The sequence below is a fragment of the Zingiber officinale genome, chromosome 4B (assembly GCF_018446385.1).
Source record: "Zingiber officinale cultivar Zhangliang chromosome 4B, Zo_v1.1, whole genome shotgun sequence".
Classification (NCBI taxonomy): domain Eukaryota; kingdom Viridiplantae; phylum Streptophyta; class Magnoliopsida; order Zingiberales; family Zingiberaceae; genus Zingiber; species Zingiber officinale.
This window is the reverse complement of record NC_055993.1, coordinates 916,704-941,352: the sequence shown is the minus strand read 5'-3', so window position 1 is coordinate 941,352 and position 24,649 is coordinate 916,704. Positions and strand designations below refer to the sequence as shown.

General features: G+C 37.3%; 3 protein-coding genes across 3 annotated transcripts; all 3 read left to right on the top strand.

Annotated features, from left to right (window-relative positions):
* The first annotated feature begins 1,525 nt into the window (after positions 1-1,525).
* On the top strand, positions 1,526-2,829 carry LOC121974334 (peroxidase 4-like). Its single transcript, XM_042525342.1, has 4 exons — positions 1,526-1,760; positions 1,835-2,026; positions 2,113-2,278; positions 2,343-2,829. Exons 1-4 carry the CDS (start codon positions 1,551-1,553, stop codon positions 2,735-2,737), a joined length of 963 nt encoding a protein of 320 aa, XP_042381276.1. The 5' UTR covers positions 1,526-1,550; the 3' UTR covers positions 2,738-2,829.
* Positions 2,830-4,741: 1,912 nt separating this feature from the next.
* Positions 4,742-5,790, top strand: LOC121974335 (LOB domain-containing protein 15-like). Its single transcript, XM_042525344.1, has 3 exons — positions 4,742-4,957; positions 5,063-5,303; positions 5,398-5,790. The coding sequence occupies exons 1-3, from the start codon at positions 4,944-4,946 to the stop codon at positions 5,782-5,784; spliced, it is 642 nt and encodes a 213-aa protein (XP_042381278.1). The 5' UTR covers positions 4,742-4,943; the 3' UTR covers positions 5,785-5,790.
* Positions 5,791-14,596: 8,806 nt separating this feature from the next.
* Positions 14,597-16,893, top strand: LOC121974333 (structure-specific endonuclease subunit SLX1-like). Its single transcript, XM_042525341.1, has 4 exons — positions 14,597-15,103; positions 15,377-15,515; positions 15,830-15,963; positions 16,048-16,893. Exons 1-4 carry the CDS (start codon positions 14,907-14,909, stop codon positions 16,781-16,783), a joined length of 1,206 nt encoding a protein of 401 aa, XP_042381275.1. The 5' UTR covers positions 14,597-14,906; the 3' UTR covers positions 16,784-16,893.
* Positions 16,894-24,649: the final 7,756 nt, after the last annotated feature.

Genomic DNA, 24,649 nt, shown 5'->3' with positions numbered 1-24,649 from the left:
AAGCACAATTAACAGAAGAAAATCACCATCTGTTCGTACCAATCAGCACCTTAAATGGTCGGCATTGCGACATTGCTTTTGCAATCAAAGCTATTGACTTCCTCGAGAAGGCATGCATCCAATAATTGTTTCAGAACTTACTTGCTAAAAGTTCTTAATCCTCTTGGGAATCGGAGTCAAATGAAAATTAGGTGAATTATTATTAGCGTTGATGGAGGGACGACTGGGACATCTTTTTTGAATGTGCTTCCAAAAGTGGACTTCCATGTGGTACTGATGGGCGGTGATGTTTGTACTGACGGTACCTGAGCTCTGCGCACACTCAGACGGACACACAAGCGTTAGAAGTCAGAAATCAGAGAAAAAGTCTCCGGAGCAAGCCTTCCGACGTTCAAGTCAAGTACTTTTTCCCCCAAAAAATAATGTACGAAGCAAAAAAAAAGTAGAAGATAAATACGAATGTGCGAGAGAGCGTACCTGCGAAAGGGAGATGACCTCCCCTTTTATATGACAGTGCGTACCTTCTGAAGCCTGAATGATGTCAGAGAATATCGGATGTCTGGACTTGTTGGGTGCTGGAGGACACATGACATCCTCCTATAGACGGAAGGAAGGTTCCATTTGCAGGTGATTACAGACCGTTGGAATATTCCCTGACACGCAGCAGTTATTCTCTGACAGACGGTTATGATTCCCTGACCTTGTTGTCCTGTAGCACCTCTTGTCCTGACCGAGTATGAATAAAGCAGCTCGGGATGATCAGTCGGGTATACAATCTGGCCAAAACTATGGGGGTCGGGAGCTGTGGAGAGATCATCCAAGAACCGACCAGAAGTTGACTGTCCAGGAGTTAGCTTGCTGAGTGCACCTGGCTCCGGTACAATAATGTCGCGAAAGTCCGACCAGTCAGATCGCGGCCAAGTATTTCCCCGACTACCTACCTAGGTATCCTCGACCTGGGGTTTCGATCTATGAGAACCCGACCGGGAATCAGGTAGCTGACGTCGTCACCAGGTCTTATTTCCTATTTCCATACCTGTTGACTGTCACGTCCCCTTGACTCCGGACTGTCATGTCTTATCGGACCTCACCATCACGCACCCGGCTCCGGTACAATAATGTCGCGAAAGTCCGACCAGTTAGATCCCGGTCAGGTATTTTCCCGACTACCTACCTAGGTATCCTCGACTTGGGGTTCCGATCTGTGAGAACCCGACCGGGAATCAGGTAGCTGACGTCGTCACCATATCTTATTTTCTCTATCCATACCTGTTGACTGTCACTCTCCCTTGATTTCTGACTGACACGTCCTCTTAATTTCTAACTGCCACTTCTCCTTAACTTCGGACTGTCATGTCTTGTCTTATCGGACCTCACCATCACGCACCGTATCAATTCTCAAATTAAAAATTAGTTGGGTAATCAATGAGATTTATCCGGTTGACAATCCCACAGATTCACACGCACCCACTCCCCCTGCCATGCTGCTATATAACTCAAGTCCCACATCGATCGATCCATCACAGAGGCCGATCGTGAAGGAATATATAATGGCTTCTTCTCCGGCGGCCTTCGCTGTTCTTGCAGTGCTTGTCCTCCTCTCGGGAACCTCCTCTGCTCAACTCTCCACCAGTTACTACAGCTACTCCTGCCCCAGCCTCTCGAGCACGGTAAAAGGCGCGGTCCAGTCCGCCATTAACAGCGAGAAACGGATGGGCGCGTCTCTGCTTCGCCTCTTCTTCCACGACTGCTTCGTGAACGTGCGTAAAATCCTCTTGCCCAAATTCAATTAAGCTTTTGAATCGACCTTAATACGGCAGCAGGGGCATCGCAGGGGTGCGACGGTTCGATCTTGTTGGACGACACCTCGAGCTTTACGGGAGAGAAAACCGCCAAGCCGAACAGTAACTCGGTGAGGGGCTTCGACGTCGTCGACGGCATAAAGACTGCGGTAGAGAACGCGTGCCCGGGTGCTGTATCCTGCGCAGACATTTTGGCGATTGCTGCAAGGGACTCTGTCGTGATCGTAAGCACATATACGTTCCGACTTTGATCACTTGATGAATTGAAAGAACAGGGTTGATCATTCGAGTGTGCGTGTTTAATTTGTAGCTCGGAGGACCTACTTGGGATGTGAAACTAGGGAGGAGAGACTCGAAGACAGCGAGCTTATCGGCTGCTAACAGCAACATTCCCCCGCCAAATTCTTCACTTGCCAACCTCGCGTCCTCCTTCTCGAACAAGGGCCTCTCGACCAAGGACTTGGTGGCGCTCTCTGGTGAGCTTCATCTTCTTCCTCGTCGGTGATTCGAGCTACGGTTTGTATAATTTGGAGATTGCAGGTGCGCACACGATTGGGCAGGCAAGATGCACCTCTTTCAGGGCACACATTTACAATGACAGCAACGTCGATCCCTCCTTCGCGCAAACAAGGCAGTCGAATTGCCCGAGCGCATCAGGCGGCTCCGGGGACAACAATTTGGCGCCACTGGACCTCCAGACTCCCGCGGGCTTCGACAACAACTACTACAAGAACCTTGTTGGCAAGAAGGGTCTGCTGCACTCGGATCAAGAGCTCTACAATGGAGGATCCACCGACTCGCAGGTGAGCTCCTACGGCAACAGCCAGAGCTCCTTCTTCGCTGATTTCGCGGCTGCCATGATCAAGATGGGGGACATCAGCCCCCTCACGGGCTCCAATGGCGAGATTAGGAAGAACTGCAGGAAGGTTAACTAGGCTGTTGCGATTATGTATGGGACCTCATTGATGTTCCTTCCTTCTTAATTCTGATTCAATAAAAATAAGCTTCAGGGATTGAAGTCAAACAATGCAGCTAGTTTGAAAGTGGCAAACTTTGTCTATTTTAATTTCAAGCAATTAACTCACAATAAATTGTAATTAGAAGAGAACTTTGTATTGCTAGACATCTCACCCAACTTAGCCCATGCAACTCTAATCAGAGTTAGCCCATAGAATCAAATTGTATTGGAGCCAAATTACAATTTAGAAAAGTAAATTGACCTTCAGTTCGTCAAAGCCTCACAAACAAAATATTGAACAGGAAATATTGAACCTGGTCGATTCAGTTTCATAGAAATTTTTTATAGATCACTAAGATAAATCAAGAAATATTTGAGATAGACATCCCGAAAGTACGGGTGTAATTGAACCGATCCAAATTCTTGAATCTTTGAGTTTGGCTCATTTATAATGAGTCGAACTCGAGCTTTATTTAATGAATATATCCATGACTCATGAGCAAATTCGAGATTTTATCGAGTCTAAACAAACTTAATAAATATAAATTATAAATTTAAATATTCATTAAAAACTAAATTATATATTTAGAGAAAATTATAATATTTTTATTAAAATTTATAATTTTATACTAATAAATAAATTTAATTTATTTATCTAGATTTTTTATAAATAGAGTATAAAATCTATAAATTTAATATTAAAACTATTATTGTTTTCATTTAAAAGTTAATTCATGAGTTTACTAACAAACATGTTCACAAGCCAACAAGCTGAGTACTGTGAAGCTTGATCTTGATTTATTTATCTTAACGAGTCTCATTAAATGAGCTCAAACGAACTTTTATCAAATCGAGTTTCGAATAGCTCATAAGCAGCTTTGTTCATTTACATCCCTATCCAAAAGCTTAACATCTCGTAGTTGCATGCCCCATTTGAAAGAAAAATCTCTATAAATGCACCGTAATTAGAGATCAAATTGTATATACTTGGGTGACAACTTGACTCCCTTTCACTACACCGTAGCCTCGAGAAAAAGTAAATTGACCTTTAGGGCATCTCCAATAGTTGGAGTTTTACAAAAGTTTTTTTACGATCTCAATATGTCACATCATGCCACAATCAACATTCTAAAAACCTATTGAAACATCTCCAATAGTTAGAACTTTAAATGATTTTTGTGTGTTCCATTTTATAATATGTAATGGCATGATTACATGCATATTACATCAATTTCAACAACAAAAAAATAGCTTTGAAATTTAACTACTGCTCTTTAACAACAAACTTCAAACCTTACATCCATAATGGTTAGAACTTTTTTATTTAATTTTTCCATTTTATAAACCTCTTTAAAAACCTTGCATTGGAGATGCTCTTAGTACATTCGTTAAAACCTCACATTGGTGATAAAAGGCGATTCACTCACTCCAATATTTTAGTCATCCAACACGAAAGAAATAAATCACAAATGACTATTAACCTTGAGCAATTAAATAACGTATAAGATGGACAGACACCGTACTTCCACTCAAGAGTTACTCCAAATCTTAAAATGACAACACCACCATAAATTAACAAACTATTTATCCCGAGGGAACACTCAAAGCCTCACAACATGCTTATAGAAGTAGGTTAATTAATTAGAGCCTTGATCTCTCTATGTAGATGCGTCTAAATTTGCATTTGAATAATTTAAAAAAAAATCCTAAAATCTTTTTATAGAACACATTAAATGACTTTTATTGGACCTGCTCTTTTTCTCTTTTTCTCGAGATGCTTTTTTTATTCTGTTCGAAAGAAAGAAGAAATGTTTCTATAAAATTATATACACACACAGAGATAACACAACTGTAACCTGCGTTGTTATTGCCCCTAGTTTTTTGATCACTCTCCTGCAGAAGTCAACATCTCGGAGAAGAGAGAGATCCACGTGAGAAGCAAGCAATCGCTGCCATGAGAGTTGAGAAAAATATATACAATACAATTAAAGCACCTCCTCTTCCTTCCTCCTCCTCCTCTCTCAATCCCAAAAATTTGTTCTTCCTCTTCTCCAAGCTTCTACTCTCCATGCATCTTCCTCCTCCAATTCCTTGGCTCATCAATATTGTTTAATTTCTCTTTCCGTGATACGACCTCATCTACTTAATTCAATCCTTCTTCTCCCATAGAGGAGCATGCCTCAATGTCCTCCCCAAGGTACAATTATATATTCTGTTAATTATAATTAAGAGAGAACATTTTTATGATCGATCTAAGATTACCTTTTCTTCCTAAAGGAATTGATGTTTGTTTTTGGGTCAGGGAGAAGGTCAAGAGGGAAGTTGAAGCCCCGAGCATCCCCGACCGAGCTTTCAACGGCCGGCAGCTAGGCGCGGCCGGGACAAACCTCAACACCATCACCCCCTGCGCCGCCTGCAAGCTCCTCCGCCGGCGGTGCGCGCAGGACTGCCCTTTCTCGCCTTACTTCTCCCCGCAAGAGCCCCAGAAGTTCGCCTCCGTCCACAGAGTCTTCGGCGCGAGCAACGTCTCCAAGATGCTGATGGTCGGCCGGTCGCATGCAATCCTCTCTTGATTTTTTTCCTTTTCTTCTCCTTTTTCTGTGCGTATTGAATTCTTCTACGTCGGAAATTAAACAGGAGGTGCCGGAGCCTCAGAGGGCGGACGCCGCCAACAGCCTCGTGTACGAGGCGAACCTGAGGCTGAGGGATCCGATCTACGGGTGCATGGGGGCGATCTCGGCGCTGCAGCAGCAGGTGCAGGCTCTAGAAGCAGAGCTCAAGGCGGTGAGAACAGAGATCCTGAAGCATAAATATAGGCAACAGGCCGCCGCCGCCGCCGCCGCTAACAATGTTGTCGTCATTCCGACGTCGGCCTTGCTCGGTCCGTCGCCGGACGTGGCTGCACCGCCTCCCGCTGTGCTTCCCCCGCCGGCCGTTCACCTCCTTGACGGTGTTTCTGGTTACCGTTCGATTAATTCTCCGAGCTCCATTGCCAGAGACCACAATCTTTCATATTTTGGTTGATTTAAGTTACAGTGGAATGGATAGATAGTTCATTAGAGTTTAGCTCTGATTTCCTTTTCTTTTCCCTTTTATCTTGAATAAAATGGAGTTTCAATCGGATCGAAGGAAGTTAATCAATATCTCAACTCATGAAATCAAATCTCGAGAGGGGAACAAAGAATCCTTGAGATGGAAACTAGAAATAATAATAATAATAATAATAAAAGCTAACACAGAATGCAAGCTTGTGAGAATTAGTGTAAATATTATATTGATACTTCGGAATCTGCACAACAACTAGGGCTGTAAATGAACCAAGCGTTCGTGAACAAGCTTGGTGTTCGGCTTGGTAAGAGCTTGTTTATGTTCGTTCAATATACATAAGATTAATTAAACAAACAAGCTTGAACAGCTCGTTAAGTTAAACAAACAAGCTTGAACACATATGTGTTCAGCTCGTTAATGTTCGTGAACAACGTTCATGAACAACGTTCGTGAACAATGTTCGTGAACAATGTTCGTGAACAACGTTCGTGAACAATGTTCACGAACCATATTTATTAATAAAACTCTTTTCAATATGATAAATAAATAATAAAATAAAAAAATAAATAAATAAATTTAAATTATCAATCTTAATAACCAATCAAACAATTAAAAGTTTCAAACAATCAAACAAGCTTGAATTGAGAACTTGATAACATCTAAACGAACCAAGCTCAAACCAAGCTCAAGCCAAGCTCAAACCAAGCTCAAGCCAAGCTTGAATTGAGAGCTTGATAACATCTAAACGAACCAAGCTCAAGCCAAGCTTTAAACAAGCTCAAGCTCATAAAAATTAAACCAAGCCAAGCTTGAACACTCATTTCAAAAGCTTGGTTCATTTTAAGCTCGGCTCGGCTCGGCTCGGTTATCTTATCAAACAAGCTTGAACACCCCAAAGCTCGGCTCGGCTCGGCTTGTTTACAACCCTAACAACAACCATGACTTCATTGATTGGTACTGGAACTTATTTTACTGAGCCTGAGAAGATGGACCACAGAGGATGCTTAAAATATTTTATTGTAATATTTTTTATATATAATTTTTAGATATATTAATTCTATTAAAATAATAAATTTTATTTATCCACTCGCGAACCCATTTCAATTCTCCGCCCATCCTGCTAGTTCGGCCCAATTAGCAATCCAATGGGTCCAACTTGCGACAATGCAAAGTGGGCTTTTAAATGGCCAATGCAATGTGTAAACGAGCATTAAAAATAAAATAAAAAAAAAAATCAAAGTTTAATTTTATCTTATTTATTAAAAAAACAGTAAATTTTGTTGGTCAGAATCTATCTAGCTAGAAATTTTTATCTACCAATTATAATACATATATGTACATGCATGTAATTAATATATACATATGATATTACTAAAACTAAAATACTCATGCATACACATGTATGTATGTATTCTGGGTGGCCAAATTCTGACCATTTAGCATTACTCATTAAAAAATTATCTACCGAGAAAGTATATATATATATATAATGTGGTGATGAGGAGGGGCCCTACCCCGCGGAAGACAACTGTCACGGTGGAGGTGAAACTCAAGATAGTCAACACTCAGATATCATCGATCGGTCGGACGATCATGTTCCACCGGAGGGAGAAGGTCCCAATCTGCCACCGCCTTCGACACGAGGAGGAGTCAAACGACCGACGCTCAATGGAGGAGACGATGTGCAGAAGCCGAGCCGAGTGACCTGTCATTGGTAGAGCAGAACTTCTACCGAGCGGCTACCCCGCTCGGCCTGGCAACAGGGCGCGACAAACATAGTGAAATACGACCGAGCGGACGTGTCACAAGCACGGTCGAGTTCCGGCCGAGCGGACGAGATACAGGAATAGCGAAGTTACGGCCGAGCGGCCAACCCGCTCGACCTAGCAGCATACTCTCTCTGGTATCCATCGACATCCCTTTGGAGTTAGTGCCGCCGATGTCAGGCATATACAGCCAGAAGATCGTACGACAGATGCTTCCACTGTCACTTCAGAGATATGCTCGGCGTGTTAAGGTACTGTGTAATGGACATTTTACTGACAAGTTTTTTCAAGGAAAACTTAGGGAAGCGTGCTCGCCTTGGGGAATGTGCACACGCGCTACAAGAACTCTATATAAAAGGGGATCCAAGTATCATCGGAGGTATGTGATATTCACTATTTGTGCTTCAATGTTCTTGTTGCTCGGTCTTATACTTTATCGCCAGTGACTGACTTGAGTGTCGGAGGGCCAACGCCGGGGACCCTTTCCCTGGCTCGGCATTGACGTCATATGTGTTGCAGGTTAGAGCGGAGTCTACAAACGGTCAGTGGGAGAGCCACATCCGTAACTTTTTATCTTTAGACTTTCGGACAGAATCAATATATATTTTTAAAAATATCATATCAAATGATTAGAAAGTGATAGTAATTTTTTTTCCTCAGAACATATTCCCACTAATAAATAACCCATTATCTTATTATAATAAAATTATCATCCTTTAATCAACTAACCACCCGCAATGATCTTTTGATCCGCCATCAGAGTTGGTTTAACTTGTGGCATCAAAACTCCAATGTTGTATTATTATTATTATATCAACCTACAGCTCATGACTGATCATGTGAAACTTCTAAATCTAATTCGACCATCACAAAATTTTCTTAAATTTTAATATTTTTAATATCAGCATTCTTTTATTATGATTAACGTACGATCGAGACAACCTGGTGGGATATATAATTCATGTTGGCCTTAAAGTTTGAATAGTTGGGTAATTAATGCTAACTAGAGTCAATTTAAGATTAACAATTGAGTTGTTTTTCATTTTGAATAGTTGACTTTGTTCTTGTTTTCTTCTTTAATCCACCAACTGTATTTCCTCGGAACGAATAGTCAAAACTAGTTGAGTCCCATGACGTTAAGGATGGATAAGATAGAAGCATCAATTGTAAGTAGTGAGTGCTGCCCATGTCCAGACTAGAACAAGACATATTATCTTAGACAAATGGGTCTAAGAATTCTGTTGTTTAGCAAGATTTTCTTCTTCATTGTTAGCCACAAAGAGGAATTTAGAATTCTGTCTATTTTTTTATTTTTTATTTTTATCATTTTTGATGATGGACAGTTTCTCTAATTTATCTACCAAATATTTTTTTAAGAACATAACTCATATAAACTCTTTGAAAGTATTAATAGATTTGATAAATTTTATAGAGTTTTTCTTTCATTTTATGCATGCTAAGGTAGTTCACCAAATGACTATATGTTGTTTATGGTAGTTGTAAAATCACCACTATAGAAATACAACTACAGAAACACAGTTAGCTTAGAGAAACAATAAGACAATAAGAATGTTTATATGAATATTTTGAATTAATAGGATGAATATTTTGAAGATTAATTTTTAAATATACAAAAATTGTGCATTTATCAACGAATTAGAAGAAAACTTCTTTCTTCAAAATTAATAGATAGAAGTAAATATTGAATATGTGTGAATGGAGAAGAGATATGAGTAAATATTGAATATGTGTGAATGGAGTAGAGGTGGAAGAGAATAGAAGTTTCATTGTAAACGAGACTTTAGTCCCACATTGAGAGTTTTATGACATATTGGTTGGTTAATCTTGATTCACATGCATTGAGGATGTGAATAAATGTATGGGGATAGACTCTCTCTCACGTGTGGGTGCGCAGGGTGCAAATCTAGGGTCCAGATTGCACTGAACTATGTTGACTCATCCGCGGACATGACCTGTGCTCTGAATGTCGAAAACAAACGACCCGAATAAATCTCGAGCGAGCCAGGCCAAGTAGACAACTTAAGATTACGAGATAAACGGTCGTCCCTGTCGAACGGGTGGGTATCAGAGACGCTTTGAGATGTATGCGTAGACACTCATTCTCTGCTATTTTCCACTTGCAAATTGACTTGAGGTCGGAGGGCCAATGCCGAGAACCCATTTCCGGATCGATACTAATGCCTCTTGTGTTGACTTAGATTACTTATACAATTTTTTAAGTACTCATGATTTAATTCTCATCTATAATGCACTATAAAGTATTTTCCACCAATACGATGACTTAGATTGAAAGATCATCTATTTCGAGCACTTATATATTTACTTTAATGGTCAATAAAAAACTTTTATAAAGTTAGATCGATCATTCCAAAATTAATTGGTTCGAAGAACTAAATACTTGTAATATAACAACAATAACAACCAAGTCTTATCCCGCTATAGATCATGTTGGCTATATAGATCTTTTTACACCATTAAGCTCAATTTTCAATTATCTCAACATCTATACTTAAATAAATTTTATCTTATTTTATTGTTGCTAACCAAGTTTTTTTCATCTTCTTATTACTCGTTTGATATGCGTGTTTGTCATAATTTCACATTGTCTAACTAGAGTATTTATTGATCGTTTAAGTACATGTTCGTGTCATCTTAAATGTGTTTCTCAGAGTTTTCCCTCAATAGATGCAATTCTAACTTTCTCTCTAATATTTTCATTTCTTTATTCTGTCCATTCTCGTGTGCCCACACATCTACCTTAACATCATTATCTTTGCAACTCTCATCTTCTGCTTATGTACTCAAATCATAGCTCAACATTCAGCTCCATATAACATAGCAAATCTAACTGTAATTTTGTAGAATTTTTTCTGTAAATTTTAGAGGTATTTTACAGTCACATAAAACACACGATGCTCTCCTTTATTTCAATCATCCTGTTTGAATTCTATGTAAGACATATCTCTCAATCCTTCCATTATTTTGAAAAAATAATCATAAATATTTAAAGCTCTCGATTTCAGATAACTCGTTATCTTCTATCTTAATAATTGTCTCATTATATCTAATATTAATAAACTTAAATTCCATATATTCAGTCTTTATTCTACTAAGCGTGAAATATTTTCCTTCTAGTATTTCCCGTCAAAATTCTAGTTTAGCATTTACTCCTTCAGGTGTTTCATCTACTGAAATAATATCATCCGAAACAACATGCACCATGGTACTATATATTGAATATATGCATTGAATTCATCCATAATTAGTATTAAAAAGATAGAGATTTAGAGTTGATCATTAATATAACTCTATCTTCATTAGAAATGTTTTAGTTACTCATCATGAAGTCTATACTCTAGTCGTTATATCCTCATATATATTCTTAATTAGTTCAATATTCAATATATATTACGTTAATACCTCTTTATTTTAGAATTCTCCTTAATAAATAATTGTACTAGTTTAAAAAAAATCTTAATCGCCTTAAACTCAATACTCAGGGATGATAATATCATCTGATTTGAATGGAGAAAGTTATAGAGGAAATTTTTAAATTCGATTAAATAATTAAGTATTTGAGTATGAATATTTTTAAATTTAGATATAAGAAAATTCTACTCATTGGGAATTTTTTTTTAACCTGTTTTGATTAAAAAAAAAATTAGTTTACCTTTTTACTTGGCCATAAATAAGTATTTCAACTTTTTTTCTATGAAAAATTGTCAATGGATCCAAACAGAGCGAGATAAACAAAATTAATGTATACAAGAATTTAATAAATATTCATAAGTTTATTAGAATAATTTTTTTTAAAAAAATAAAAAATTGTAGATAATAATAAGGATAAAGTTAAATATTGAATACGTAGGAAGAATAAGAATGTGAAATTGGATATAAAGATGGGTAAAAAATAAAATAAAATAAAATCCGATCCAAAATCGATTTATTTCCATCCTACAATTACTGCCACCAAATACACCGACTGCTCCAATCCTTTTCCATTATATAGCGCGGTATGTGATGCATTGTCGTTTTCCCTTATCCAGAGTAGTCAACAAAGACAGGCGAGCTACCTTTGGGAGGCGGCTACCTTCCGCTTTTCTTTTCTTCTCCCTAATTCATCCCCAAATCTCTCCTTTTGCAATCGGAGTTCCTCGGTTCTTCGATCTTTGTTCGCCGCGCAGCTGCTTGGAGTGATCTGGAGTAATAAGAGGAATGTGCCCCCTGAGAGTGCTTCTGATCTTTCTCTCGGCCACTTTGGCTGCTTTCTTTCTCCTCAGAAACCTCAAGTCCCAGCCTGACCTCAACGAACTGCCCCAGGAAGAAGAACCCCCTAAAGAGAAGCTTACCCTCTCCAACAAGGTCACCTAAAGATCACATTTTTTGTTTCAATGTTGCTAATTTTAGTTTCCAAAATTCCTTTTTGATGATGGTTTTGGGCGAACCAGGTGCGCTCGACGATCTGCTCGGTCTTCTGGACATGCGTCGATATGGCGAGTGGGAGGTACCTGTGGAGGATCATAGCTCCTGCTACCGCCCAGGAGAAGAACGCTTAATCGTCGTCTACATGGGGTCAGGTGGTTGTCGTCTGCATCTTATCATTTTTCTTTCCCCGCTTTGTTAGGAAAAGGAAAAGATTGGAATATGTGGATTATATACACTTGTTATGTTGTTTACCATATCAAAACTGTCCTTTAACAGTCTTTATTACATTTACGACCCAAAGTTTATGTGTTGCAAACTGATTGATCTGAAAAAAAATAAGGAGCAAATCATTACTTAAATCTATCATTTCAAAATGTATCATTGCTGTGTGTTGTTATCTGATTTCAAGTATATGATCTGAAGAATCAAAAAGTTTGTGTGTTGCCAACTGATTTCAAGTTTACCGTATCAAAATGGTCCTCTAACAATCTCTGTTACAACCGAAAGTTTGTGATTTCAAGTTTGTGTTATCCTATTAGCATCATTTCAGAAGTTATTATTGGAGGTTTATTTGTTCAGCTGTAGTGGTTTGGTTGGATCTGTAGACAGAGATTGCGCATAAGACAATCTCCTGTAGACTTTCTATCGATCTCAATTTGTGTTTCAGTAGCTAAAACAACGCCATTCTTCAAGTTGAGATGTCTAAAGTTGATAGAGCGAAACCACTGCACAATGAAGCTGTCAGTGATTTGTTTACTGATTGTTACTAAGTTCTTTAGCACTAACTAAACTAGGATGCAGACAGATTAATCTACTCAAAGAAATGCACACAACTCATCTTCTAGTTCAAATCTATAGCAGTAACTTAAATTCTGAATAATGTGATACTGGTTCTAGAGATAAACTACATATTACACTTTCCCATGGGAACCATAGTCCAGTGAAGTTAAGCTCTTAATTTCATGGATTGGCTATTTAAGATTCAATAGCTGATTTTATGACACAAAGCATCTACTTGTTCATTTCACCATAGATTTAAGGAATTGAAACTGAAATGTTGCACAAGCAGAGTTGTGTTATATATATGAAGATTGTGATGATTGAGCATATATGAAGAATAAGGAAATTTCTCTTTTGATTTTACAAAGAGCATTTTCTAAGATAACGCCTATAATGATTATCTTTTGCTGAAAGTGTTTCAAATTTATTTTCCCATAATACTCTTAGTGCCCAACCAAAAGATGCTGAAAGTAAATTTGGATTTTTAGGTGTGTGATATTGGAAATTTGATTTTAATTGTTTCTTTAGTCCATTGTGGTGACTAATGCATGCCTAGCTAGCCACCACAATCTTCAAGCAAGCACTAATCAGTTTACCTATAATTTGGCACTTGTAGTAATAATTTATTATCTTGAACTTTGACTTGGTATTGTATTTTTAAGTCTTTGGTGTGAGTTGATATAATCAATTCCACCACTTGCCACTTAGCTTGCACTTATAGGAAAAGTTGTTACCCATCAATTAAAAGAAGTCAAACAATGAAGCCTTTGTGGATGCTTGGTGTCTTTAATGATCCTGGCAATGTACAAATCTTTCTGGATAAAACAAGAAAAGTAGTTTGGAATTGCCATATTGTTCTTTTTGACTGTTAGGATAAGGCAGATAGTGCCAAGCACAGTGATGAGCAGCTGTCGGAATCCAAGTAAATTAGGGCAATCGAAAACCTTTTTGCTAGAAAAACAGCTCCAAATATGATCCTGTTTTTTCTATATTAGAATTTCTCCATCAATTTTTGCATTTGAATGAGAGGTAATCAAATGGATTTACATTTGAATCAAAAGCTTTTATGAGCTTCTAAATGCCTCAAGTCATCTGAGGTGTTTTAAACTAAAATTAGTCAGAGATCAGTTGCAATCTGTGTAAGAAATTGAGTTTCTTGTTTGCATGCATGATATTCCATTGTTTGGCTTAAGACAATCCATTAGCAAATAAAAGAAATTGCCTCAGTAGGTTTAATATATTTTCTTTGTAATTATTTGAACAATATTAAAAGGATTAATTGCACTCCCAGACATATCTGATTGTTTTATTATTCTCAATTTTTTTTCTTCTATGTTCTCTTTGTGTCAAATCGATATATCACAAACACTTTGTGCCTCTTTCATTTGGTTAAGGCTGAATAAGCCCCGTAATTTATGCCCTTCTAAAACATACGGGACTGTTCTTGAGGGGCCGTTAAAATAACGACTTCACTCGTTTTTTTACAAGATGTATCACAAACACTTCTCAACTTTCAATGAATTGTATTCATGATTTAAGATGGGAATATTTATTGCTGATCTTTTTTAGCATGAGAAAGAATGAATAAAACTCTAATATAGCGATATAAATAAAACTTGAATATCGACCTCCATAGAAAACTCTTAAATTATAGTTTTTTTTTTTTAAAAAATACCTTTTCTTTTTTTTTTAAAAAATCTGTTCAATTATTTAATTTGCATCGCAATATTCCATTTCTCATCTATTAATTTCCTCTGATACCATACTTAAAATCTGTTTCTCAAAATTCACATTTGTGATCATCTTTTGTGAATAAATAAATAAATAAATATTCTAATTAAAACGGGTTGGATTCAATGCTTATCAATAATTCTCACATGGTTCTAATTAATTGCTCCAATTTAGCGTCAATTCCCACTTTAATCATTTACAATACACTATGATGAAAACTGAATCTGATCCGTTCAGTTTTAATTATCAAAGATCGCGACCGCCCATTCCGTCGTCGCAGTCGATGCCCCATCGCTCTAAGGTCCTCTTAACGGTCACATCGTTCAGATTCCGAAACCCTAGAGAGAGAGAGAGAGAGAGAGAGAGAGAGAGAGGATGAGATCCAGAAAGGGTCGAACGGCGACGCAGGGCAAGGAGAAAGCTGTCGAGAAGACGCTGCCGGAGGTGGAGGACGGCGAAGAATATGGAGATGCGAACGCGAGCGAGGAGGAATTGGAAGAGGGGAAGCGATTCTTTGCCTGCTATTTGCTGGCCTCCCTGTGCCCTCGCCACAAAAGTCGCACTTACATCGGGTACTCCATTCTCTCAATCTCTGTCGTCTCACTTCCCTTCGCTTTTAATCCCTCTTCAGTCGATCTGATGGGTTCAAAGAAAGCCCCAAAATTTAAGATTTCCCAGTTGCGAGAATTTCTGATGGAGGATTGCGTTTCTTTACTGGAACATGCTTACTGTTCCTCATTTGGGGTTCAAGAAAAGTTCTTTTTTTTTCCTTGCTGATGAGTTTATCTTGTTGGTGGATAACTACCGAGATGACTTCTTCCCAATTGCGTTCCGCGAAAATTCAGGTTTACAGTCAATCCTCGGAGGAGAATCAGGCAGCACAATGGCGAGATAAGGTGCGGAGCAACGAGGACGAAGCGTGGGCGTCCGTGGGAGATGACTCTTTGCATCTATGGTTTTCCCTCGAATGTTTCTGCTCTACAGGTTCATACTCCTCGGCTAATACTTAATTCACTGCTTTTGTTCAGCTTATGAGCTTCAACATTGCAATTTTCTGATTAAGGTCAGTAAGGATGTGTTTAGTGGATATTTCAAGAACAAGTTATTAGGATTAAAAACAATTATAACTAATTTTTAAAAGAAAAATGTATATGATTGGTTTCTTTTCTAGCACCTCCATCTTTTGAGATAAATGTATAGAATGTTTTGTCTTCACATTATGATTAGATTACCATAACAAAGCAATTCCCTGAGCAATAAGGTGTGTCATTAGAACTTGTCAAACTATGCATTTGCAGTTTGAATGGGCCTGGCAGCATCCGACAGAATCCCTCGCTGTTAGAAAAGCTGCTTCGTGCTTTAAATCTCTCTCTGGGATAGCAAATAAGATCAAGCTTGCTTATACTATGCTGTCACTTCCAGCTTGGGAGAAGTAAGACTCGAGTAGTTAAACATTTAGTTTCTAATCTTTTTCTGGCTCTAATTGAGAAAGAAACAATGTTCATCCTTGAATCAGCTTGAATGCCACCGTCAACTTCTTTTCGACGAAGTACATGAAGTATATTGATGGTTGCCCGAAATTACCAAAGCAAATGAAAACTATTTTCTGCGTGATGGACGAACTTCCTTGCTACATAAAAGGTCCAATATTGGACGATAGCAGTGAAGAAGATTACCACGAAGATGATGGCAAAGAGAGTTCAATCTCAGCATGTTGGGAGGTTGAAGGCAATCATGCACAAATGACAGTCAGGCATCCTCCTGATCCCTGGAGGAAAGATGATCATTTCAGAGAGTCCATGGAGTCAGAGGCACCATCTTGCTCTATTAGATCACCAAAGGCCAAAGAAAAGCCAGTTGATGATGTGAAAGTCATGAATTCCAAGGAGTCATTGATTAGTTATGATCCAAAGATTTGGAGGGGTTTCAGCAGTGTTAGAAATCCAATTGAGACAACTGAATCATACTGCTCAATTGAATCTCCTGAACTGGGCCAAGAAGAGAGCAGAATCTCTGTGGACGCAACTGAAGACCTCTTCGGCCTTGTCAAACAAAAGGACATCGAGTGTTTAGTGTTGGATTCTACTCCAAGAAGCTGTTCATCAAATAGACAGGTCCTTTCCTCTGAAGGTGATGTAATAAATCTTGTAACACCACCCAGCTTTTTAATAAGCTCTTGCTGGAATAAGCACAAGAAGAATCCAGTTAGCATGGCCATAATTGACTTGACTGACTCTCCCATCAGTTTGTAAAATGACTAGATCATGTAACCATGTCGAAACCATATTGTCATAAATGCTTTTCCTGAAATAATCTTATAGCCAGCATGTGAAAATGTCAGCTGGAGTTGAGTATTGCATTATCAATTGTGTCTAAGGTGGGCATTATTTGCTAAGACAGCAAACTTCATAACAACACTAGATAGCTGACTGAGATCATCATCCTCGGAAAGTAACCGCTTCAGAACGTCCGTCAATGGTGGATCCGTACAAAGTTCTAACTTAAAGACATTTGGATGAAGACCCATCATTGAACAACCAAAAGTGCCATTTGAATACATCAAATAGCCAGTGTGATGGGTGCGGTGCACCAACTCAAGACAGCGGCGATGTGTGAACCACTCGATAACATGGTCTGGCTTGAATGGGCCCGATCCAACCGGTCCATATGCCTATGACACCAGTACTAAATCGGACCGGCCACCTAATTCGATTCAAACGACAGGACCTTCCCCCCATCATAATGACTTGGCTTCCTATCCACTTAATCTTCCCAGCTTTATCCATCTGCAGACCAATTTAATGAATACTCTGTTAATGTTATAAGCATGTTTGTCCCTCTCATCGATTAATTAATTTTATTAATTACGTTGTATTTATTATTGAAAATGTCATTGTCGATCCAACTATATGATAAGAGTTGTCTATACTACGACATGGATAACGACTAGTAATTAATCGACACACTCTTTCGGGTTGGGTATAAGTTCAAAGGGTGTAGCTTGGCGCGTGCGAGAAGGGCAAAGGAGGTGAGTCTAGTTTGGCCATGCGGCACGGCCGCGACTAAACCAGCATTCGATGGAGTTGAACATCAATGTGGTATGTTGGTTGGGACCCTAATTAACATGAACTAAAATAAACCCTACAATGAACCAACTTGGTCGAATTAAATAATTCGGTAGGTAACCTATCGATGGTTCATCGTGAAATAATGATATCGGAATCTGATTCCTTGTCTTCAATTTATTCTTTACAAAGGCAAGTAATTGGTAAAGCAAATTATATAATTTCTTTTTTGAGATTCTTTTTGCTCCCTCTCAACATTTTTCTCTTTTTCTTTAGTGTGATATGTAAATCGAGGTGTTTTTCTTTTTTAAATGAAAATGCTTAATTTGACAAGTTTGATAAATTAATGAAACCACTGTAATTTGTTTAATTTGTAAATAATAAAAAAAATAATTAACTAGTGAGGTAATGTAAAATCTAGGATGATTGGTCCGATCCTACGGAAGTTTTTCATCGATCGCTAAGATAAATCGAGAAGTGCACATGGCGGACGGCTCAAAAGTCCAGTATTCCTTAGTCACGCACCCCATTTGGAGAAAAATTCTCTATAAATATGTCGTAGTTGGAATTAAATCATAGACACCTGGGTGCCCTTCTATTGCACCATAGTCCCAAGGGCCACAAAATGATTAACTAAGTTAGATAACATCGAATCTGGGGTCACTGGCCCGATCCTACGGAAGTTTTCTACTAGCCGCTAGGGTAAATCAGGAAGCGTTAGCGGCGGGTGGCCCAGAAGCCCAGTGTCTCTTGGTTGTACGTCCTATTTGGAGGAAAAATATCTACAAATGCATTATAGTTGAAAATCGAACCATGGGTACCTAGGTGACAACTGAGCGCCCTTCTACTGCACCATAGTCTAGGGGTAAAAAATAATTAACCAAGTTATGTAACGTTGAACCTGGGATGACCGGCCTGACCTCACGGAATTTTTTCATCGGCCACCTGGTAAATTGGAGAAGTACACATGGAAGCCTATCCTGACAGTTAGCATTCTCAAATCTACTATCCATTAAATGGAAATCTATCCTGACAATTAGTATTTTCAGATCCACTATCCATTAAAGAAATTTTTTTTAATAATACATTATAGTTGAGTTTTAATTCCCTGATTTATTATTAGAGAGTCTAACTAACTATGACGCCTTGTCCTATACTATTTAATTCGTAAATAAACACTAGGTTTCGGGGTGTAATTAAGTTAGGGAAAAGTATTGATTAAATGACAAAAAGTTAAGTTAATTGTTTTAAACAAATAGCATATAGAATTAAAAATAAAATATTTTAAAGATCGCCCTAACTTTTTTCTATTTTAAGTGGCTAAAATATCTATCGTATTATTATATATATATTTTTTAAAAGGATAAAGATTATTATTTTTTTTAGAGTGATAGTTTGTACCATATCGTGTGATAATATAAAATAATTGTATATTTTAATAAAGTAATCTTGTAACATGGATAACATTAATTGAAATTTTAAAAATTAATTTATATGGCATAAAAGTTATTATTATATGTTATCTTGTGTGTCTAATATTGTAATTAAGATCAAGTTCTATGCTAAAATTAAAAATAAAATAGACGTTTTCAATATTTCTAACATTAAAAAACATGGCACATTTTTTAAAAGACGTATTAAATCTCGGTGTGGTTTTTATAATTGCGATAGGTTTGAAGGCGTTTAATAGATGATGACTGATAATTAATTATTCTTGAATGTGTTTAAGAGATGATAACTGAAAAATTAAGGTGGCTTGACCATTAGAAAGGATGATAATTAATTATTCTTGACAACCAATGATGTCTATGTATTGCTAAAAAAAAATAATTAATCAGACTGGATAATATCAATTCTGGGATGATCAATCTGACTCCATAGAAATTTTCAATTGGTCACCATGATAAATCGAAAAGTGCTTGGAGCGGGTAATTCAAGAGCCCAACATCCTTTAATTGTGTGTCCCATTTGAAAAAATTTTTTTTATAAATTCGTCATAACTATAGCTCGAACCGTGAATATCTAAGTGACAATTTGAATATCATATCACTGCATCATAGCTCAAGAGCAACGTCTATGTATTGCTAAGCTAATGTGGAATTTTGGATTTGACTTTTTATTTAAAGCTTCGATTAACTCCGGAAGACAGATCTTCTCCTTAAAAAAGAAATTAAATCAAGATGGATCATTCATAATTATAGATAAATTATTATTATTCTTCTCTAGATTTATCATCCCTTTTAATTATAGTTTAAATCGGAATGGATCATCGAAGACCACTCAAAGATCATTGACAGTGGATAAATAGTCAGATAGCTTGGTGCAAAGAAGGTCGGCCTCCGAACGATCTCGAACTATCTACTCCGAACTTAGAAAAAAATCATAACTAATTCTGACTAAATTATGATTATAATTTAACCGTAATTATAAATCCATTCCCTGATGCACAAATTACTTTAGCTTTTGTTGGCCATTTAAAATTTTCAGACTTAGTCCACGTGCTCAAATTATTTATTTTATTTTAAATGTATCAATCTTAAATATTTTTTATTCTTCTTTCTTTTATTTTGAATTTCATATGAATTTTTATAATTATTTCAGCGATAATTTTTTTTTTATTTTCAATATTTGACTTGCCTAAATGAGTTGATTTGTTGTCTAACCTATCGATTAGTTTGACACAATCTACATAGTAGCTTAGGTTAATCGACCTACTACTTGAATCATTTGATTGACCCAATCGGTTGAAATTACCTGACCTACTCAACTCCTTTGATCTCGACCGAGTATTATCCATCAGCCTAAAATTTTCCCAAATAAATGGGTCATAAATCGAATGCTCTGAGTCTTTAAATCAGGTATTTAACTTAAGCTATTAATAGGTATTTAACTTACCCTATGGATTGTGGGATGACTCATTTAGTTCTATAGAAGTTTTCTGATTAGGATATAATCAAAGTCTTATATTGAAAAGATCATGAGTTTAAAATGACATAAGATACGCCCATTGACATTATACCTTTTAGATAGAGTCCAAAAATAAAGTCATGAGACCTTAGACCCAAAGTGAATAATAATATTATTGGAGTTTAATCAAAGACTCACATTAAAAAGATTTGATAAAGATCATCTGCGATGCCTCCAATCATCTGAGATGCTTCCAATGAATTCTTGCATTTGTTAACTTAAAAATAATATATCCCTTCAACAGAAAGTTAGAAGCATAAATGCATGAAAATGTACTATGTTTGTAAATTAAATCATGTCTAATCAAGATAAGGATCTAGTATTGATTTCAACTTAGATTTACAGTTTAGATCTAAGTTGGACTAACACCTACAGTCCCATTGGAACTCGTCCTCACTGGAACCCTCTCTTCAGTTTCTTATCTCCACTTACCATTTGCAGACTTATCTTCTTGACGTCTGATCTTTTGATCCACTAGAACTTCTCGTCAGATACTCATCTAGACATCCGCTAGTTGTTTGATCATGCTGACCCAACTGGACTTCTTGCTAGATATCTAATCCTCTCTAATCTATCTAGAATTCCTATCAGTTATTTGGTTCTCTTGATCTACTTGGACTTCAGCCTGGTGTCTGATAGACCCATCAAGTCTTTTAGTATGCACACTTGGTAAACATATTAGATCACAATAGGACTTAACTTTGAACCTTTGTCAACATCAAAATATATGTTCAATTTTGGTGCTCTGGGCACCAAGAACCTTAACTTGACTTCTAGACCTAGAGTTAGTTCTATAATTATATGAACTGTATGGTATGAGATCATGTTTTCCTTGGACTATGGTTTGTATCCCAAACTCATCTAGTCCATAGATGACTATTGTCTTCTTAAACAAAGGTTTTGTTTCTTGGACTCTTTAAACATATTTTCGATCTTACTAAGGGTTTTCTCTAGTTTATTAAGTTTTGACCTGATTAAGACTTGATTTTCAATCCTCAAGTTTTAATTTTTCATTATTACCTTGGATATTTCTTTTTAAGCATGTTTCTAATGTATTTATGGTTCTTGCTTAGATTATTTTCTACCTTTCTATCCTTAGTTATAGTTGTTCTAGCATGATATGATATGTAATTATCCTTAGAATTATCATGCTTTCTATTTTCATTATAACACGCTATAAAATTATAAATTTATTTCTAGCATGTATTTTATCATGATGTGACGGAATAATATTATTAAATGACACCTTTCAAATTCCTCCTATGTTTGAGCTTCCTCCCTTGGTTTTATTTTGAGGCTTCCCTTTTGAACATTGATTATGGTAATGTTCTCTTTAATTGCATGTGAAACACATAATATGCTCTTTGTCTTTGCATATCAAGGGTCCACCTTCTTTAGTTTCTCCCTTGCCTTGGATGTCAACTTAGTCTTTTTCTTCGTTAATTTAAGACACTTGTTTTTGTAGTGTCATTTTTTCTCACACTCGAATCAAATGATATGATCTTTATTTTGAACAATCAAAATTGTTATACCTTCGTGAGTTAAGCTATCTCGCTTGCAGAGGTGACACAATCATCCGCATTAGCTCTAGATGTCGAGGGTTCTTCTTTTCTCGATGTCAATGGCCTGTGCTCCCCCTCAATTCTTAAGGTGGATGCTTCTTAATCTTCCATCTCGGATGTTCAGCATCTCTCAACTTCTGAGTCATTTGCTCTAGTGTCAACGAGTATCCTTTTTTGGGGTCTTCTTCATGTTGCATTGAGGTTGGATCTTCATAAAGTTTTGCAAACTTGTTCCATAACTCCTTTGCATCCCAATATTGATATGCCTTACACAAGACATCGTTAGGTAAAATATTTGATAATAATTTAGTTACTTTTTCATTTGCCTCGGTTTTTTAATTTTTTTCCTTAATCCATTTGCTCCTCTAAACAAGTTTTCTTTTGTATCTCTTGGCATTTCAAATCATTCTATTAGAGTCAACTATGTCCATCATGAGGAAGTATTTTATCCTTGACTAATGCTTGAATCCTCCCAATCTTAACGGTGGAGATATTTGGATGTCATATCTGAATCGATCTTGGAGTTTCATCCCAAAATCCAAGGTCCATTTGGCGCTGCATACTTCTTCCAGTGATCAGTCCAATGACTTCTTACTATCATAGAGCTCAAAATCATACATTTTTTTCTTTCCTTTAACTCAAAATCCATAAAGGTTTAGACCTAAATTAGATAATATTATACCATTATAGAAATATCTTTCATTTTTTTAATCCTATGATTTTTTCTACATATTTTCAATGTAAAACTTTGATTGTATTCTCAATAGTGACAACGTCGACATTGATGCTCGTGATCCACAGCCTGAGATCAACCCAAGTATATCACCCAAGCAGGCTCCGTCATTGATAACAACTATGATTTTATACAATATACATTTTAATTCTGATCAATACTAATAATACTATATTTTAACAGCTATAATATATAATTGTTGCAATATGAGCACTTAATCACTAGTAAATATTATATTATATAAATATTTTAAATTTTTTCAATTTTAATAACACTCTAATATATCAATTCATAACTATTATAATATGAACATTTTATCCTATCAATATTGATTAATATTAATAGATATTATTTGATAATAGTTAGAAATAATAATTGATATTTATTTATATTATAGAAGTTTCGTGTCAGAGCTTTTATAACTATGTAAATATTGTAACTATAAAACAATAGTTTATCTTTTGTGGGGAACGGTAAAAGTATATAGAACCAAGGAAGTTACATGAAAGTGGATGTCTATAAAATAGTAGATATAGAACATCGTCTCAATGCAAATATTTCATCTTCGAAACGAAATCGATTCCGAATTTGTCATACCAAAAAGATCACATGAGTTACTGCTAAATAGTGAGCCTTCGTCAATTGACCTTTGTTTCGGAATTGTCTCCGAAAAATTCTAAACAAACTTCCTATTGAACATATGACTGGTCGGATGCCCAATTATTTTTGAACTTTATCCCAAAGTTGTCTGATGATGGGGCAACGGAAGAAAATATGATTATTTGACTCCAAAGTTTGTTGGCATAGAGAGTAATCTTGTTCGGAATCTGAGTCGGATGAAAATCGGATAAAATATAGTGAGCGTCGACGGGAAGGGGACTGTGATGCCGCGGTCACACGGGCTTCAGAGAACGGACCCCCCACGTGGCCCTCAAGGACTGCTGGGTCAGAGCCGGTGGTACTGGAACTCTGCGCACACTCAGACAAGCACACGGAACGTTAGAGGCCGAAAACCCGGGGAAAAGTCCTCGGAGTAGACTCTTCTAACGTTCAAGTCAGATACTTTTTCCTCATATGAACAGTGCACGAAGAAGAAAAGTAAATGACAAGTGTGCGAGTGAGCGTACCTGAGCAAGGGAGAGGACGCCTTTTTTTATATGACAGTGCGTACCTTCTAAAGACTGACCCCTGTCAGAGGGTGTCAGGACTTGTTGAGTGATGGAGGACACGTGACCTTCTCCTATAGACTGGAGGAAGATTCTACTTGTAGATGTCCTCAGCCGTTGGAATATTTCCTGACATGCAACACATATTCTCTGACAGATGGTTACTATTTCCTGGCATGTTGTCGCGTAGCGTCTACCATCATGCCCAGGTGTGGTCGAGGCAGCTCGGGTCGATCCTCTAAGTGCTGATGAACAGACTGGATGGATGGAGAGGTGCGATCGGAGCCCCTCTCTGCCGACTTTTATGATTCAGACCCGACCGAGAATGATAGGTCTGTTTACGTGAGCTAGCTTGAGAAAATCCGACCGGTAAAGCCAGGTCGGGCTTTGCCCTGATCACGCGTCCTGCCGCAGACCTAGTTTCCTAACCGATCGACCCCGCCTTGACTTTATACGCCGAATGACCCCAAGTGGTCTCACTCCATATATTAACTGTCACGTCCCCTTGACTTTTGACTACCACGTCTCCTTGACTTTTGACTGTCACATCTTCTTGACTTCTGACTGCCACGCCCACTTGACTTCTGACTGTCATATCTCCTTGACTTATGACGACCGAATCCTA